Genomic DNA, 17,871 nt, shown 5'->3' on the forward strand with positions numbered 1-17,871 from the left:
CTATAGGAGAAATCTATACAACCCTATAGCAGTGCTCTATATACCCCTATAGGACTCTATAGATGAATCTATATATCCCATAAGAGGCCTCTATATACCCCTATAGGAGGACTCCATATACCCCTATGGGGGGCTCTATATACCCCTATAAGGGGGATCTATACACCCCTAAAGGAGGACCCCATATACTCCTATAGGGGGCTCTATACACCCCTATAAGAGGGATCTATACACCCCTATAGGAGGACTCTGTATACCCCTATGGGGGCTCTATATACCCCTATGAGGGATCTATACACCCCTATAGGAGGACCCCATATACTCCTATAGGGGGCTCTATACACCCCTATAAGAGGGATCTATACACCCCTATAGGAGGACTCTGTATACCCCTATGGGGGCTCTATATACCCCTATAAGAGGACTCTATACATCCCTATAGGAGGACCCCGTATACCCCTATAGGGGGCTCTATAGGGGGCCCTACCTTGATCTGCCTCCCTCGGAAGAGGGACTCATCCAGGGCCATCGACGTCCGCACGGACTCCTTGTCGGAGAACTCGATGTAGGCGAAGCTGGAAGGGGCACGGGGGGTCCGTTACGGCCCCTACGGGGATTTTGGGGTGAAATCCAGGGGGTTTGGGTCATTTTGGGCGGCACGCACCCCTTTGGGTGCCCGCTGTACTTGTCACACAGGATGGTGACGCGGTTGACGGAGCCGCAGCCATGGAAGTGGGCCTCCAGCTCCTCCGCCGTCGCCCCATAGTCCACCTGCAGGGGGACAAGAGGGGGCCCAGTCACCCCTACGGCACTTGGGGGGCAGCCCCACTGAGGCCCCATTGACTCACGTTGCCCACGTAGATGGAGCGAGCGTCGGCTTCCATCTTCTCCTCCAAGGACATGATGACCGGGCCAGCTGCAGGGGACACAGACACCCCATAGAGCCCCATAGCGCCCCACAGGCACCCTGTAGGCACCCTACAAAGCCCCACAGACCCCCTATAGAGACCATATAGAGGCCCATAGGCACCTTACAGTGGCCCATAGTCCCCCACAGACCCCACATAGACCCCTGTAGACCCCACATAGACCTGTGTAGAGCCCCATAGAGCCCCACAACCCCCTATGGACCCACCATTGCCCGGGGGGGGGCTCATGTTCATCTGTTTTTCCACCTCGTTCTGCAGCTCCTTGAGCTTCTCGGCCTCCTCCTCCATCTCCCGCACCCGGGCCTTGATGGCCTCCAGCTCCTGGGGGGGGCAACAGGGGGGGGAGTGGGGCCATGCACCCCATAGGCACCCCATAACCCCCCTATAACCACCCATAGCCCCCCATAACCATATTGCCCCTATAGCACCATATAATAACCCCTATATTCTCTCTATAACCCTTACAGCTGCTTCACAACCCTCTATAACCCTCATAGCTCCTCTGTAACCCCCTATAACCCCTTTATAATGCCCCCATATCCCCTCTATAACCCCCGTATTTCCCCTGTAGCACCATATAATAACCCCTACATCCTCCCTATAATCTGCATAACCCCCCAATATCACCATATAATATACCCCCTATAACCCCATAAAGCGCCCCATATCCCCCCCCATAACGGCATATAATAACACCTATATCCCCAAGAACCACATAAAGTCCCCCATATCCCCCCAGGACACCATGAAACGCCTATATCCCACCTGTAACACTATATAGCTCCCTATACGACCCATATCCCCCCCCATAACACCCATAAGCCTTCTATAACTCCCATACCCCCCCTATAGCACCATATAACCCCTAAATCCCCCCTATAACACTATATAGCTCCTTATATCACCCCTATAACCCCCATAGCCCCCTATAGCACCATAGAACCCCTATATCCCCCTACAGCACCATATATCCCCTAAATCCCCCTATAACACTATATATCTCTTTATATCACCCCTATAACCCCCCATAGCACCATATAACCCCTAAATCCCCCTTATAACGCTATGTAACTCCCTATACTCCCATAAACCCTACAGCACCATATAATCCCCCATATCCCCCCATAACACTATATAGCTCCCTGTACCCCCCATATCCCCCCTATAGCACCCTATAAGAACCCCTATATCCCCTATAACGCCAAGAGGCACCCCGTATGCCCCTATATTCCCCCTATAGCACCATATAATCCCCCATAACACTATATAGCTCCCTATAACCCCCCTATAGCACCATATAACCCCTAAATCCCCCCTATAACAATATACAGCTCCTTATATCACCTCTATAACCCCCTCAGAGCACCATATAACCCCTATATCCCCCCCTACAGCATCCCACAAGAGCCCCTATATCCCCCCTGTATCACCCCATAACACTGTAGAGCTCCTTATATCACCCTTATAAGCCCCCTAGAGCACCATATAACCCCCAAATCCCCCCTATAACCCAGATATCCCCCCATAGCACCCCATAAGTACCCCTATAACGCCAAGAAGCGCCCTATATCCCCCCTATATCCCCACACGCTGTATAGGCCCCCCCCGTCCCCGCCACGTGACCCTTTTCCCGCCATCTCAGACCACGTGCTCCCCGTTACCGGGTCCTCAATGGCGGCGTCCCCTCCGTCGCCATCCCCCAGCCCGGCCTCCTCCTCCTCCAGCTCCTCGGCGCCCTCCTGCGGCGGGTGCGGGGCGGCGGCAGCGCCGGAACCGGAACCGGCACCGGCACCGGGAACCCCCCCTCCTCCTCCTCCTCCTCCTCCTCCTCCGCCCCCACCGGGGGCCGGCTCCCCCCCGGCCCCGCCGCTCCCCCCCGCGGCCCCGCGGCCTCCTCCGCCCCCCGCCGCCCGCCCGAGCCCCGCGGCCTCCTCCGGCCCGCCCGCCCCGACCCCGTTGCCGTAATGGGCTCCGCTGTCCCCCGCGGGCCCGGAGCCGCTCCCGGAGGCCGCGGCCGCCGCCGCTTCGGCCCCGCGCTGCCCCGCACCGCCGCCCCGCAGCGCCGCCATGGCCGCCCCGAGCCCGACTGAGCCTGCGCGCCGCGGGGCGGCGGGGCTTACGTGAGGCGGCGGCCAATGGCAGGCCGCGCGGGGGGCGCGGGGGGCGGGCTTGGCGGGCGGAGGGCCAATGGGGGCGCGAGGACGGGGGAAGGGGCGGCGCTTGCGCTTGAAGGGGACGCGCGGAGGGCGGGAAGCGGGTCGGCCCTGAGGCGGCGGGCGGCGGGCGGCTTTAACCCCATTTTAACGCGTTTTAACCCAAATTTAACCGATTTAACCCAATTTTAACTCGTTTTAACCCAAATTTAACCGGTTTTAACCCGATTCAACCCAATTTTAACCAGATTTAAACCAATTTTAACCCCATTTTAACCGATTTTTAACCCGGTTTAACCTAATTTTAACCCGATTTAACCCAACTTTAACCGGGTTTAACTCAATTTTAACCGATTTTTAACCCGGTTTTAACCCAATTTTAACCCGGTTTAACCCAATTTTAACCCGATTTAACCCAATTTTAACCGATTTTAACCACTTTTAACCCAATTTTAACCGATTTTAATCCAATTTTAAACACTTTTAACCGGTTTTAATCCAATTTTAACCGATTTTTAAACCGGTTTTAACCCAATTTTAACCCGTTTGAACTCAATTTTAACCGCTTTTAACCCAATTTTAACCGGTTTTAGCCCAATTTTAACCCATTTTAACCCAATTTTAACCCGCTTTAACCCATTTTTAACTGGTTTTAACCCGGTTTAACCCAGTTTTAACCCAGTTTTAACCCATTTTAACCCGGTTTTAACCGGTTTTAACACAATTTTAACCCATTTTTAACCCACTTTTAACCAGGTTTAACCCAATTTTAACCGGTTTTCACCTATTTTTAACCCGTTTTAACCCATTTTTGACAGGTTTTCACCCATTTTTGACCGGTTTTCACCCATTTTTAACCATTTAAAAGGCGTTTTTAGCTTAGGGAAACCTTTTTTAGCCGTTTTTCACCTTTTAAGCATTTTTTTGAACCCGTTTTCATCCTTTTTTGACCTGTTTTCTAAATTTGAACCCATTTCTAACCTCTTCTTAGTCATTTTTTGTCACTTAGAATCCTTTTTTAGCCGATTTCTCTTTTCAAACCCATTTTAAACCATTTTTAACCTTTTTTAACCCATTTTTGACCTACTTTTAACCTTTATAAGCCTTTTAAACGCATTTTTAACCTTTATAAACATTTTTACCCCGTTTTTAACACTTATAAAGGGTTTTTACCCCGTTTTTAACCTTTATAACCCTTTTTTACCCCATTTTTATCCTTTATAAACCCTTTTGAACCATTTCCCGGCACATTTGACCTCAGAAAATCACCCTTTTGATCGATTTTGACCCATTTTACCCCTTTACAGGCGTTTCGTAGCCAATGGGAAACACCCCGCCCCTTCTTAATGCCTTTTTAACCCGTTTTTAACCTATTTTTACCCCTTTTTGACCGGGTTTTACACCTTTTTACCCTTTTAAACCCATTTCCTAGCACTTTTTACCACAGAAAATCCCAGATTGGAGGGATTTTGATGCATTTCCCACCTCGGTGCAATGGGATATGGCGGAATAGGGGGGATAAAGGGGGGTATAATGGGATATAGGGGGGATAAAGGGGTATATAATGGGATATAAGGGCGATGAAGGGGTATATAATGGGTTAAAGGGGGGTATAATGGGATATAGGGGGGCTAAAGGGGTATATAATGGGATATAGGGGGGCTAAAGGGGTATATAATGGGATATAGGGGCATAAAGGGGTATATAATGGGATATAGGAGGGAAATAAGAGTATATAATGGGATATGGGGGGGCTAAAGGGGTATATAATGGGATATAGGGGGGATAAAGGGGTGCATAATGGGATGGGGGGGCTAAAGGGGTATATAATGGGATATAGGAGGGTTAAAGGGGTATATAATGGGATATAGGAGGGAAATAAGGATATATAATGGGATATAGGAGGGAAATAAGGGTATATAATGGGATATAGGGGGGATAAAGGGGTATTTAATGGGATATAGGGCAGGTAACGGGATATATAACGGGACATAAAGGGGTGCATTAGGGGATATCGAGGCTCTATAGAGCTCTATAAGGGTTCTATAGGGGCTCTATAGGGCTCCATAAGGGCCCCCATAGGCGCCCGCAGCTCCCTATAAGGGCACGGGGAGGGGGGGCTCGTCCCGGCCCTTCCCACCGGGAATGGCGGCCCGGCCCCACGTGACCCCCATTCCCTTCCTTCCTCCTCCTCCTCCTCCTCCTCCTCCTCCTCCTGGAGCCGCACCTGAGGGCGAAGGTCCCGGACACGGTACGGGCACCCCTATAGGGGCCTATGGGGGCTATGGGGCCCTTAAACCCCCTTGGGACCCCCTGAAATCCTCCTTTGGAACCGCGTGGATCCCTATGGAACCCCTTAGACCCACCTTAAAGCCCCCTTAAACCCCATGGGAACTCCTTACCCCCCCCTTTGGGCCCCTATGGAACCCCTTAAATTCCCTTTAAATTCCCCTTTGGGCCCCTTAAACCCTATTGGATCTCCTTAACCCCCCTTTGGGCCCCTATGGAACCCCTTAAATTCCCTTTAAATTCCCCTTTGGGCCCCTTAAACCCCATTGGAACTCCTTACCCCCCCCCTTTGGGCCCCTATGGAACCCCTTAAATTCCCTTTAAATCCCCCTTTGGGCCCCTTAAACCCCATTGGAACTCCTTAAACCCCCATAAAGCACCCCTTTGGGCCCCTATGGACCCTTATGGACCCCCTTAAACCACTTTAAAACCCCTTTAAAGCCCCCCTTGGGTCCCTATGGATCCCTATGGAACCCCTTAAACCACCTTAAAACCCCTTTAAATCCCCCCTTGGGCCCCTATGGACCCTTATGGAACCCCTTAAACCACCTTAAAACCCCTTTAAAGCCCCCCTTGGGCCCCTATGGAACCCCTTAAACCAACTTAAAAACCCCTTTAAACCCCCCCTGGGGCCCCTTAAACCCCATTGGAACAGCTTGGGCCCCCCTTAAGCCCTATTTAAACCTCCTCTTTGGGCCCCTTAACCCCCTTTAAGCCCCTCTTTACCCCCATAGACCCCCTTAAACCCCTTTGGGCCCCATTTCACCCCCATTTAACCTCATTTTTTCCCCATTTCCCCCCATTTCTCCCTCCTTTAACCCCATTTTCCCCCATTTTTAACCCCATTTTCCACCCCATTTCCCCTTCTTTTAACCCCATTTTCCCTTCTTTTAACCCCATTTCCCCTACTTTTAACCCCATTTTCCCCCTTTTAACCCAATTTTTCCCCATTTAACCCCATTTTCCCCTCTTTTAACCCCCTTTAACCCCATTTTCCCCATCTAACCCCATTTCCCCCTCTTTTAACCCCCTTTAACCCCATTTTCCCTCATTTAACCCCATTTTCCCCTCTTTTAACCCCATTTCAATGCCATTTAACCCCATTTCCCCTATCTAACCCCATTTCCACGCCATTTAACCCCATTTTCCCCCATTTTCCCCTCTTTTAACCCCGTTTTCCACCCCATCTAACCCCATTCCCCCATTTAACCCCATTTTCCCCTCTTTTAACCCCATTTCCCCCCATTTTCCCCTCTTTTAACCCCATTTCCATGCCATTTAACCCCATTTTCCCCCATTGTCCCCTCTTTTAATCCCATTTTCCCCTCTTTTAACCCCTTTTTTCACCCCTTTTAATCCCATTTCCCCCCATTTTCCCCTCTTTTAACCCCATTTCCCCCCCTTGCAGCCCCAGGTCCCCCCCCACGGCCGCCATGGTAGAAGGGACCCCAAAGACGGGGGCGCCCCCTGGCGGCGCGGGGGTGTCCCTGAAGAAGGAGATCGGGCTCCTGAGCGCCTGCGGCATCATCGTGGGTGAGCACTGATTTGGGGCCAATTCCTGCGGGTTTGGGGCTTTTTCCTGCGCTTTGGGGCATTGTCCTTCATTTTGGGGCATATTCCTTCATTTGGGGTCATTTTCCTTCATTTTGGGGGGTTATTCCATCATTTAGGGGTGGTAGTCCCACTTTTTGGGTCATAATTGCATGCTTTGGGGGTTATTCCCGGTTTGGGGGGGCTATTCCTTCATTTTGGGGCTATTCCTTCATTTTCAGCTCTTATCCACACATTGGGGCTTACGTTCGTTCATTTCTCCCCCATTGTCCCCATTCCCCCATTGACCCCCATTCATTCCCATCCCCATTCACCCCATTGACCCCCATTCCTCCACTGACGCCCATTCATTCCCACCCCCATTGCCCCCCATTCATTCCCATCCCTATTCCCCCCCATTGACCCCCATTGTTCCCCATTCATTCCCATCCCCTTTCACCCCATTGACCCCGATTCCCCCCATTGACCCCCATTCATTCCCACTCCCATTGGCCCCCCTTTACCCCCATTCATTCCCGTCCCCATTCCCCCCATTGCCCCCCATTCATTCCCATTGCCCCCCATTCATTCCCATTCCCCCCCATGGATCCTACTGTCCCCCCATTCATCCCCATTGATCCCATTGCCCCCCATGGATCCCATTGTCCCCCCATTGATCCCCATTGATCCCATTGCCCCCCATTCATTCCCATCCCCATTGATCCCATTGCCCACCATTGACCCCATTGCCCCCCACTGATCCCATTGCCCCCCACTGATCCCACTGCCCCCATTGACCCCATTGACCCCATTGCACCCCATTGATCCGATTGCCCCCCATTCGTTCCCATCCCCCCTGCCCCCCATTGACCCCACTGCCCCCCATTGATCCCATTGCCCCCCACTGATTCCACTGCACCCCATTGACCCCGTTGAACCCCATTGATCCCACTGCGTCCCATTGACCCCACTGCCCCCCATTGACCCCACTGCCCCCCATTGATCCCATTGCCCCCCACTGATTCCACTGCACCCCATTGACCCCGTTGAACCCCATTGACCCCACTGCCCCCCATTGACCCCACTGCCCCCCATTGATCCCCATAGGGAACATCATCGGCTCGGGGATCTTCATCTCCCCCCGGGGGGTGCTGGCGCACGCGGGCTCCGTGGGGCTGGCGCTGCTGCTGTGGGGGGGGGCGGGCGTGCTCACGGCCATGGGGGCCCTGTGCTACGCGGAGCTGGGCCTCAGCATCCCCCGCGCGGGGGGGGACTACGCCTACGTCAAGGACGTCTTCGGGGGCCTCGTGGGGTGAGCCGCGCCCCCCACAGCCGCAATGGGGCTGACCCATAGCATCAGTGGGGCTGCCCCATAGCGGCAAAGGGGATGGGCCAGAGAATCCATTCTCCCTCATTACCCCTATCCCCATTTACCCCCATGACTCCCCATCCCCATTCACCCCATTCACCCCCATTTACCCCCATTACCCCCATCCCATTGATCCCCATTCATCCCCATTGACCCCCATAGACCCCCATTCACCCCCATTACCCCCATCCCATTGATCCCCATTCATCCCCATTTACCCCATTGACCCCGATTTACCCCATTCACCCCCATTATCCCCATCCCCGTCGATCCCCATTCATCCCCATTGACACCCACTGATCCCCATTGACCCCCATTACCCCCATTGATCCCCATTGACCCCCATAGACCCCCATTCCCCCCTTGACCCCCACTGACCTCCATTCCCCCCATCCCCATTGACCCCATAGACCCCCATTCCCCCCCATTGACCCCCATTCAGCCCAATTACCCCCATTCACCCCATTGATCCCCATTGACTCGCACTGACCCCCGCTGGCCCCATGGCAGGTTCCTGCGGCTCTGGGTCTCGGTGCTGGTGATCCTCCCCACCACGCAGGCCGTCATCGCCCTCACCTTCGCCACCTCCCTCCTGACCCCGCTGGTGCCGCGGGGCTGCCCCTTGCCCGAGCCCGCCCTCAGGCTGCTGGCGGCCGCCGCGCTGCGTGAGTGGGGGGAACACCCGAAACTGGGGGGGTTCGGCACAGATCGGGGAGGTTTACACCGGAATTGGGGGGGTTTACACCAAAATTGGGGAAATTTACACCAAAATTGGGGAAATTACACCAAAATTGGGGAAATTTACACCAAAATTGGGGAAATTACACCAAAATTGGGGAAATTTACACCAAAATTGGGGGAATTTACACCAAAATTGGGAAATTCACACCAAAATTTGGGGAATTTACACAAAAATTGGGAAATTTACACCAAAGTAGGGGAAATTTACACCAAAGTTGGGGGAATTTACACCAAAATCGGGGAAATTTACACCAGAATCGGGGAAATTTACACCAAAATTGGGGAAATTTACACCAAAGTTGGGGAAATTTAGACCAGAATTGGGAAATATACACCAAAATTGGGGAAATTTCCACCAGAATTGGGAAATTTACACCAAAATTGGGGAAATTTACACCAAAGTTGGGGAAATTTACACCAAATCGGGGACATTTGCACCACAATCAGGGAAATTCAGCTGAAATCGGGGAAATACACCCAGAATTGGGGAAATTCAGCCCCAAATAGGTGAAATTAATACCAAAATTGGTGAAATGCACCCAAAATTGCACCACTCTATACCCCCCTATACCCTCCTATACCCTGCTATAACCCCTATACCACCCTATACCCCCCAATACCTGTCTATAGGGCCCTATCCTCCCATCCCTCTATACCCCCTATACCGCCCTATACCCCCTGTCTATAGGGCCCTATACCCCCTACCCCCCCATCCCCCCGTACCCCTCTATACCCCCTATCCCCGCCTATACCTGCCTATAGGGCCCTATACCCCCATACCCCCCCTATACCCCCCATAGGCCGCCCTAGCCCCCTGGCGCCCCGCAGCCCCCTCTAGCGGCCGCCGCTGCCGTTGCAGTGCTGCTGACCTGGGTTGGCTGCAGCAGCGCCCGCTGGGCCACGCGCGTCCAGGACCTCTGCACCGCCGGCAAGCTCGCGGCGCTGGGCATCGTCATCGGAGCCGGCCTGCACCGCATCAGCACGGGTCAGTGACCAAAAACACCCAAAACCACCCCAAAAACACCCCAAAACACCTGCACCGCATCAGCACGGGTCAGTGACCAAAAACACCTAAAACCACCCCAAAAACACCCCAAAACACCTGCACCGCATCGGCACGGGTCAGTGACCAAAACCACCCCAAAAACACCCCAAAACACCTGCACCGCATCAGCACGGGTCAGTGACCAAAAACACCCAAAACCACCCCAAAAACAGCCCCAAAACACCTGCACCGCATCAGCACGGGTCAGTGACCAAAAACACCCCAAAACCACCCCAAAAACACCCCAAAACACCTGCACCGCATCAGCACGGGTCAGTGACCAAAAACACCTAAAACCACCCCAATAACAGCCCCAAAACACCCCAAAACACCTGCACCGCATCAGCACGGGTCAGTGACCAAAAACACCCAAAACCACCCCAAAAACAGCCCCAAAACACCCCAAAACACCTGCACCGCATCAGCACGGGTCAGTGACCAAAAACACCTAAAACCACCCCAATAACAGCCCCAAAACACCCCAAAACACCTGCATCGCATCGGCACGGGTCAGTGACCAAAAACACCTAAAACCACCCCAAAAACAGCCCCAAAACACCCCAAAACACCTGCACCGCATCAGCACGGGTCAGTGACCAAAACCACCCCAAAACCAGCCCCAAAACAGCCCCAAAACACCTGCACCGCATCGGCACAGGTCAGTGACCAAAAACACCCAAAACCACCCCAAAAACACCCCAAAACACCTGCACCGCATCAGCACGGGTCAGTGACCAAAAACACCCAAAACCACCCCAAAAACAGCCCCAAAACACCCCAAAACACCTGCACCGCATTGGCACGGGTCAGTGACCAAAAACACCCAAAAACACCCCCAAAACAGCCCCCAAACACCCCAAAAACACCCATAGACCACATAGACCCCCATTAGCCCCTGATAGCCCCCCATACCACCCCACAGACCCCCTATAACACCCCACAGACCCCATATACCACCCCATAGACCCCCTATAACCCCCATAGACCCCCTATAACCCCCCATAGACCCCTTATGACACCCCATAGACCCCCTATAACCCCTATACACTCCCTATAACTCCCCCTATGACACCCCAGAACCCCCCATTACCCCCCATAACCCCCTATAGACCCCCTATACCACCCCATGGACCCCATATACCACCCCATAGATCCCCTATAACCCCAATACACCCCCTATAACTCCCCCTGTGACACAGCCCCCCATAGCCCCCCTATAACCCCCCATAGACCCCCTATAACCCCTATAGACCCTCATAACTCCCCCTGACACCCCACACCCCATAACCCCCCATATAGACCCCTATAGACCCCCATAACTCCCCCTATGACACCCCATTACCCCCCCATAGCCCCCCTATAACCCCTATAGACCCCCATAACTCCCCCTATGACACCCCATTACCCCCCATAGCCCCCTCCCCCCTATAACCCCTATAGACCCCCATAACTCCCCCTATGACACCCCTATAGCCCCCCTATAACCCCTATAGACCCCCATAACTCCCCATATGACACCCCATTACCCCCCTTAGCCCCGCTATAACCCCTATAGACCCCCATAACTCCCCCTATAGACCCCCATTACCCCCCATATCCCCTGCTATAACCCCTATAGACCCCCATAACTCCCCCTATACACCCCATTACCCCCCATACTCCCCCCTATAACCCCTATAGACCCCCATAACTCCCCCTATGACACCCCATTACCCCCCATATCCCCTGCTATAACCCCTATAGACCCCCATAACTCCCCCTATGACACCCCATTAGCCCCCCCATAGCCCCCCTATAACCCCTATAGACCCCCATAACTCCCCCTATGACACCCCATTACCCCCCATATCCCCCGCTATAACCCCTATAGACCCCCATAACTCCCCCTATGACACCCCATTACCCCCCATAGCCCCCCTATAACCCCTATAGACCCCCATAACTCCCCCTATGACACCCCATTACCCCCCATAGCCCCCCTATAACCCCTATAGACCCCCATAACTCCCCCTATGACACCCCATTACCCCCCATAGCCCCCCTATAACCCCTATAGACCCCCATAACTCCCCCTATGACACCCCATTACCCCCCATAGCCCCCCTATAACCCCTATAGACCCCCATAACTCCCCCTATGACACCCCATATCCCCCCCTATAACGCCCCCCTTGCCCCATAGGGCAGCCCGGGTGGCTGAGCCCGGCTCAGGCCTTCCAGGCGTGGGTGCCGCCGAGCGGGGGGGGCCTGGCCCTGGCCTTCCTGCAGGGCTCCTTCGCCTACGGGGGGTGGAACTTCCTCAACTACGTCACCGAGGAGCTGCGCCAGCCCCACAGGTGCCTGTGGGGTGAAGCCGGGGGGGGGTGGCTCCCTTTGGGTCGGTTTGGGGTGAATCCGGGGGGATTTGGGTCAGTTTGGGTCAGTTTGGGGTGAATCTGGGGGGGTTGGGGTCAGTTTGGGGTGAATCCATGGGGGTTTGGGGTGAATCCGGGGGGTTTGGGTCAGTTTGGGGTGAATCCAGGGGGGTTTGGGGTGAATCCGGGGGGTTTGGGTCAGTTTGGGGTGAATCCAGGGGGATTTGGGTCAGTTTGGGTCACTTTGGGGTGAATCTGGGGGGGTTGGGGTCAGTTTGGGGTGAATCTGGGGGGATTTGGGTCAGTTTGGGTCACTTTGGGGTGAATCCATGGGGGTTTGGGGTCAGTTTGGGGTGAATCCATGGGGGTTTGGGGTGAATCCGGGGGGATTTGGGTCAGTTTGGGGTGAATCTGGGGGGATTTGGGTCAGTTTGGGTCACTTTGGGGTGAATCTGGGGGGTTTGGGGTCAGTTTGGGGTGAATCCATGGGGGTTTGGGGTGAATCCGGGGGGTTTGGGTCAGTTTGGGGTGAATCCAGGGGGATTTGGGTCCCTTTGGGGTGAATCCAGGGGGGTTTGGGTCAGTTTGGGTCACTTTGGGGTGAATCTGGGGGGTTTGGGGTCAGTTTGGGGTGAATCCGGGGGGATTTGGGTCAGTTTGGGTCACTTTGGGGTGAATCCATGGGGGTTTGGGGTCAGTTTGGGGTGAATCCATGGGGGTTTGGGGTGAATCCGGGGGGTTTGGGTCAGTTTGGGGTGAATCCAGGGGGATTTGGGTCCCTTTGGGGTGAATCCATGGGGATTTGGGTCAGTTTGGGGTGAATCCAGGGGGATTTGGGTCCCTTTGGGGTGAATCCATGGGGGTTTTCAGTTTGGGGTGTTCATTTCGTGGGTTTGGGGTGAACTGGGAGGCCTCAGTTTTTCGGGTCCCTTTCAGTTGGTTTGGGGCAAATCCAGGCAGGTTTTGGGGGACTTTGGGTTGGTTTGGGTCATTTTGGGTTCATTTTGAATCATTTTGGTTCATTTCGGGTTCATTTCGCCTCATTTTGGGTTCATTTCGCCTCATTTCGGGTTCATTTTGGGTTCATTTTGGTTAATTTTGGGTTCATTTCGCCTCATTTTGGTTCATTTTGGGTTCATTTCGCCTCATTTTGGTTCATTTTGGGTTCATTTTGGGTCATTTTGGTTAATTTTGGGTTCATTTCGCCTCATTTTTGGGTTCATTTCGGGTCATTTGGGTTTTTTTCGCCTCATTTCAGGTTCATTTTGGTTCATTTTGGGTTCATTTTGCCTCATTTCGGGTTCATTTTGGTTCATTTTGGGTTCATTTCGCCTCATTTCGGGTTCATGTTGGGTTCATTTCGCCTCATTTTGGGCTCATTTCGGGTTCATTTCGGGTTTATTTTGGGTTCATTTCACCTCATTTTGGGTTCATTTCGGTTCATTTTGGGTTCATTTTGGGTCATTTTTGTTCATTTTGGTTCATTTGGGGTCATTTCAGTTCATTTTGGGTTCATTTCAGGTAATTTTGGGTTCATTTTTGTTCATTTCGGGTCATTTTGGGTTCATTTCGGGTCATTTTGGGTTCATTTTGGCTTCATTTTGGTTCATTTGGGGTTCATTTTTGTTCATTTTGGGTTCATTTTTGTTCATTTTGGGTTCATTTCGGGTCATTTTGGGTTCATTTCGGTTCATTTTGGCTTCATTTTGGTTCATTTTGGGTTCATTTCGGGTAATTTTGGGTTCATTCCGGGTAATTTTGGGTCATTCCGTGCGGGCTGCCGCCCCCTGTGCCCCACAGGAACCTGCCCCTCGCCATCTTCATCTCCATCCCATTGGTCACCTTCGTCTACGTGGCCGCCAACGCCGCCTACGTCACCGCCATGGACCCCCAGGAGATCCTCCAATCAGAGGCCGTCGCCGTCGTAAGCCACGCCCCCTTCACGCCATAAGACACGCCCCCTCCCTGAAGCCACGCCCCCTCCGTGCCACACATCCTGCCCCATAACCTGCCCCCTATCCCCCCCATAACCAACCCCCTATCCCCCCCATAACCAACCCCCTATCCCCCCATAACCCGCACCCTATCCACCCATAACCCTCCCCCTATCCCCCCCCATAACCAACCCCCTATCCCCCCATAACCCGCACCCTATCCCCCCATAACCCTCCCCCTATCCCCCCCCATAACCAACCCCCTATCCTCCATAACCCGCCCCCTATCCCCCCCCATAACCAACCCCCTATCCTCCATAACCCGCACCCTATCCCCCCATAACCAACCCCCTATCCCCCCATAACCAACCCCCATCCCCCCATAACCCGCACCCCCTATCCCCCCATAACCAACCCCCTATCCCCCCATAAATCCCCCCATAACCCTCCCCTATCCCCCCCCCATAACCAACCCCTTATCCCCCCATAACCCACCCCCTATCCCCCCATAACCCACCCCCTATCCCCCCATAACCCGCCGACTGTATCCCCCCCCAACCCGCCCCCTATCCCCCCCATAACCCGCACCCTATCCCCCCATAACCAACCCCCTATCCCCCCATAACCAACCCCCTATCCCCCCCATAACCCGCCGACTGTATCCCCCCCCAACCCACCCCCTATCCCCCCCATAACCAACCCCCTATCCCCCCCATAACCCACCCCCTATCCCCCCATAACCCGCACCCTATCCACCCATAACCCACCCCCTATCCCCCCCATAACCAACCCCCTATCCCCCCCATAACCTGCCCCTTATCCCCCCCCATAACCCACCCCCTATCCCCCCCATAACCCGCCCCCTATCCCCCCATAACCAACCCCCTATCCCCCCCATAACCCGCCGACTGTATCCCCCCCCAACCCGCCCTCTATCCCCCCCATAACCCGCACCCTATCCCCCCATAACCAACCCCCTATCCCCCCATAACCCGCCCCCTATCTCCCGCCCCACAGACCTTTGGCGAGCGGGCCCTGGGCGCCCTGGCCTGGACCATGCCCGTTGGGGTCGCCCTCTCCACCTTCGGGGGGGTCAACGGCTCCCTCTTCACCTGCTCCAGGTGAGCTCCCCTGCCCCATAGCGCTCCCCTGCCCCATAGCGGGGACGGGGCACGCCCCCCCCCCCCCCCCCCGGGGTGACGTCACGGAGGCGCCTTTGTGACGTCACGCGCGGGCGGCGCCCCCCGCAGGCTGCTGTACGCGGGGGCCCGCGAGGGGCAGCTCCCCCCGCTGCTGGGCATGATCCACGTGGAGCGGAGCACGCCCCTGCCGGCCCTGCTGCTGAGCGTGAGCACCCCCGCGACCCACGGAGACACATAGGGACCCATAGGGACCCATAGAGACCCATAGGGACACATAGAGACCCATAGGGACCCATAGAGACCCATAGGGACCCACAGCGACACATAGGGACCCCTATAGTGACCCCCCTATAGAGACCCTATAGAGATCCCTGTAGAGACCCTATAGAGAGAGACCCTTATAGAGAGAGACCCTATAGAGAGAGACCCTATAGAGACCCCTATAGACACCTTTATAGAGACCCTATGGAGCCCCTATGGAGCCACCTATAGACACCCCTATAGACCTGCCTATGGCCCCTATAGACACCCCTATGGCCCCTGTAGAGCCACCTATCGCCCCTATAGACACCCCTATGGACCCTATAGACACCCCTATACTCCCTATAGGCCCACCCCACTGCCCCATAGACACCCCTATAGTCCCTATAGGCCCACTCTCTTACCCTATAGACCCACCCCCTTGCCCCATAGACACCACTATACTCCCTATAGACCCACCCCCTTGCCCCATAGACACCCTATAGTCCCTATAGACCCACTCTCTTACCCTATAATCCCTATAGACACCCCTGTACTCCCTATAGACCCACCCCCTTGCCCCATAGACACCCCTATAGTCCCTATAGACCCACTTTCTTGCCCTATACACCCACCCCCTTGCCCCATAGACACCCCTATATTCCCTATAGACCCACTTTCTTACCCTATAGTCCCTATAGACCCACTCTGTTACCCTATAGACCCACCCCCTTGGCCCATAGACACCCCTATAGTCCGTATAGGCCCACTCTCTTACCCTATAGTCCCTATAGGCCCACTCTGTTACCCTATAGTCCCTATAGGCCCACTCTGTTACCCTATAGTCCCTATAGGCCCACTCTGTTACCCTATAGACGCACCCCCTTGCCCCATAGACACCCCTGTAGTCCCTATAGACCCACTCTCTTACCCTATAGTCCCTACAGACCCACTCTGTTGCCCTATAGCCCCTACAGACCCACTCTCTTGCCCTATAGCCCCTACAGACCCACTCTCTTGCCCTATAGCCCCTACAGACTCACTCTCTTACCCTATAGCCCCTACAGACCCACTCTCTTGCCCTATAGCCCCTACAGACCCACTCTCTTGCCCTATGCTCCCTACAGACCCACTCTCTTGCCCTATAGCCCCTACAGACCCACTCTTACCCTATAGCCCCTACAGACCCACTCTCTTACCCTATAGCCCCTACAGACCCACTCTCTCGCCCTATAGCCCCTACAGACCCACTCTCTTGCCCTATAGCCCCTACAGACCCACTCTCTTGCCCTATAGCCCCTACAGACCCACTCTCACTCTCTTGCCCTATAGCCCTTACAGACCCACTCTCTTGCCCTATAGCCCCTACAGACCCACTCTCTCGCCCTATAGCCCCTACAGACCCACTCTCTTACCCTATAGCCCCTACAGACCCACTCTCTTACCCTATAGCCCCTACAGACCCACTCTGTTGCCCTATAGCCCCTACAGACCCACTCTCTTACCCTATAGCCCCTATAGACCCACTCTGTTGCCCTATAGCCCCTACAGACCCACTCTCTCGCCCTATAGCCCCTACAGACCCACTCTCTCGCCCTATAGCCCCTACAGACCCACTCTCTTGCCCTATAGCCCCTACAGACCCACTCTTACCCTATAGCCCCTACAGACCCACTCTCTTGCCCTATAGTCCCTACAGACCCACTCTCTTGCCCTATAGTCCCTACAGACCCACTCTCTTACCCTATAGCCCCTACAGACCCACTCTCTCGCCCTATAGCCCCTACAGACCCACTCTCTTGCCCTATAGTCCCTACAGACCCACTCTCTTGCCCTATAGCCCCTACAGACCCACTCTCTTGCCCTATAGCCCCTACAGACCCACTCTCTTACCCTATAGCCCCTACAGACCCACTCTCTTGCCCTATAGCCCCTACAGACCCACTCTCTTGCCCTATAGCCCCTACAGACCCACTCTCTTGCCCTATAGCCCCTACAGACCCACTCTCCTGCCCTATAGCCCCTACAGACCCACTCTCTTGCCCTATAGCCCCTACAGACCCACTCTCTTGCCCTATAGCCCCTACAGACCCACTCTCTCGCCCTATAGCCCCTACAGACCCACTCTCTCGCCCTATAGCCCCTA

General features: G+C 54.4%; 2 protein-coding genes across 2 annotated transcripts; one reads left to right on the forward strand and one right to left on the reverse strand.

Moving 5' to 3' along the window:
* Window positions 1-457: 457 nt before the first annotated feature.
* On the reverse strand, window positions 458-2,713 carry PABPN1 (poly(A) binding protein nuclear 1; the record flags this gene model as incomplete). Its single annotated transcript, XM_062635766.1, has 5 exons — window positions 2,591-2,713; window positions 1,136-1,250; window positions 849-916; window positions 665-771; window positions 458-575 (listed from the first exon to the last, which is right to left on the reverse strand). Coding segments are annotated over exons 2-5 (375 nt in total), but the record flags the coding sequence as incomplete, so codon positions are not given.
* Window positions 2,714-5,136: 2,423 nt separating this feature from the next.
* Window positions 5,137-15,723, forward strand: LOC134172570 (large neutral amino acids transporter small subunit 2-like). The gene is made up of 9 exons (XM_062635777.1): window positions 5,137-5,333; window positions 6,786-6,904; window positions 8,009-8,213; window positions 8,781-8,935; window positions 9,871-9,996; window positions 12,238-12,391; window positions 14,210-14,333; window positions 15,361-15,464; window positions 15,594-15,723. The coding sequence occupies exons 2-9, from the start codon at window positions 6,805-6,807 to the stop codon at window positions 15,721-15,723; spliced, it is 1,098 nt and encodes a 365-aa protein (XP_062491761.1). The 5' UTR covers window positions 5,137-5,333; window positions 6,786-6,804.
* Window positions 15,724-17,871: the final 2,148 nt, after the last annotated feature.

The sequence above is a fragment of the Pezoporus occidentalis genome, unplaced genomic scaffold (assembly GCF_034315485.1).
Source record: "Pezoporus occidentalis ecotype Australia unplaced genomic scaffold, CSIRO_AGI_Poc_V1 ctg1139, whole genome shotgun sequence".
NCBI classification, from domain to species: Eukaryota; Metazoa; Chordata; class Aves; order Psittaciformes; family Psittacidae; genus Pezoporus; species Pezoporus occidentalis.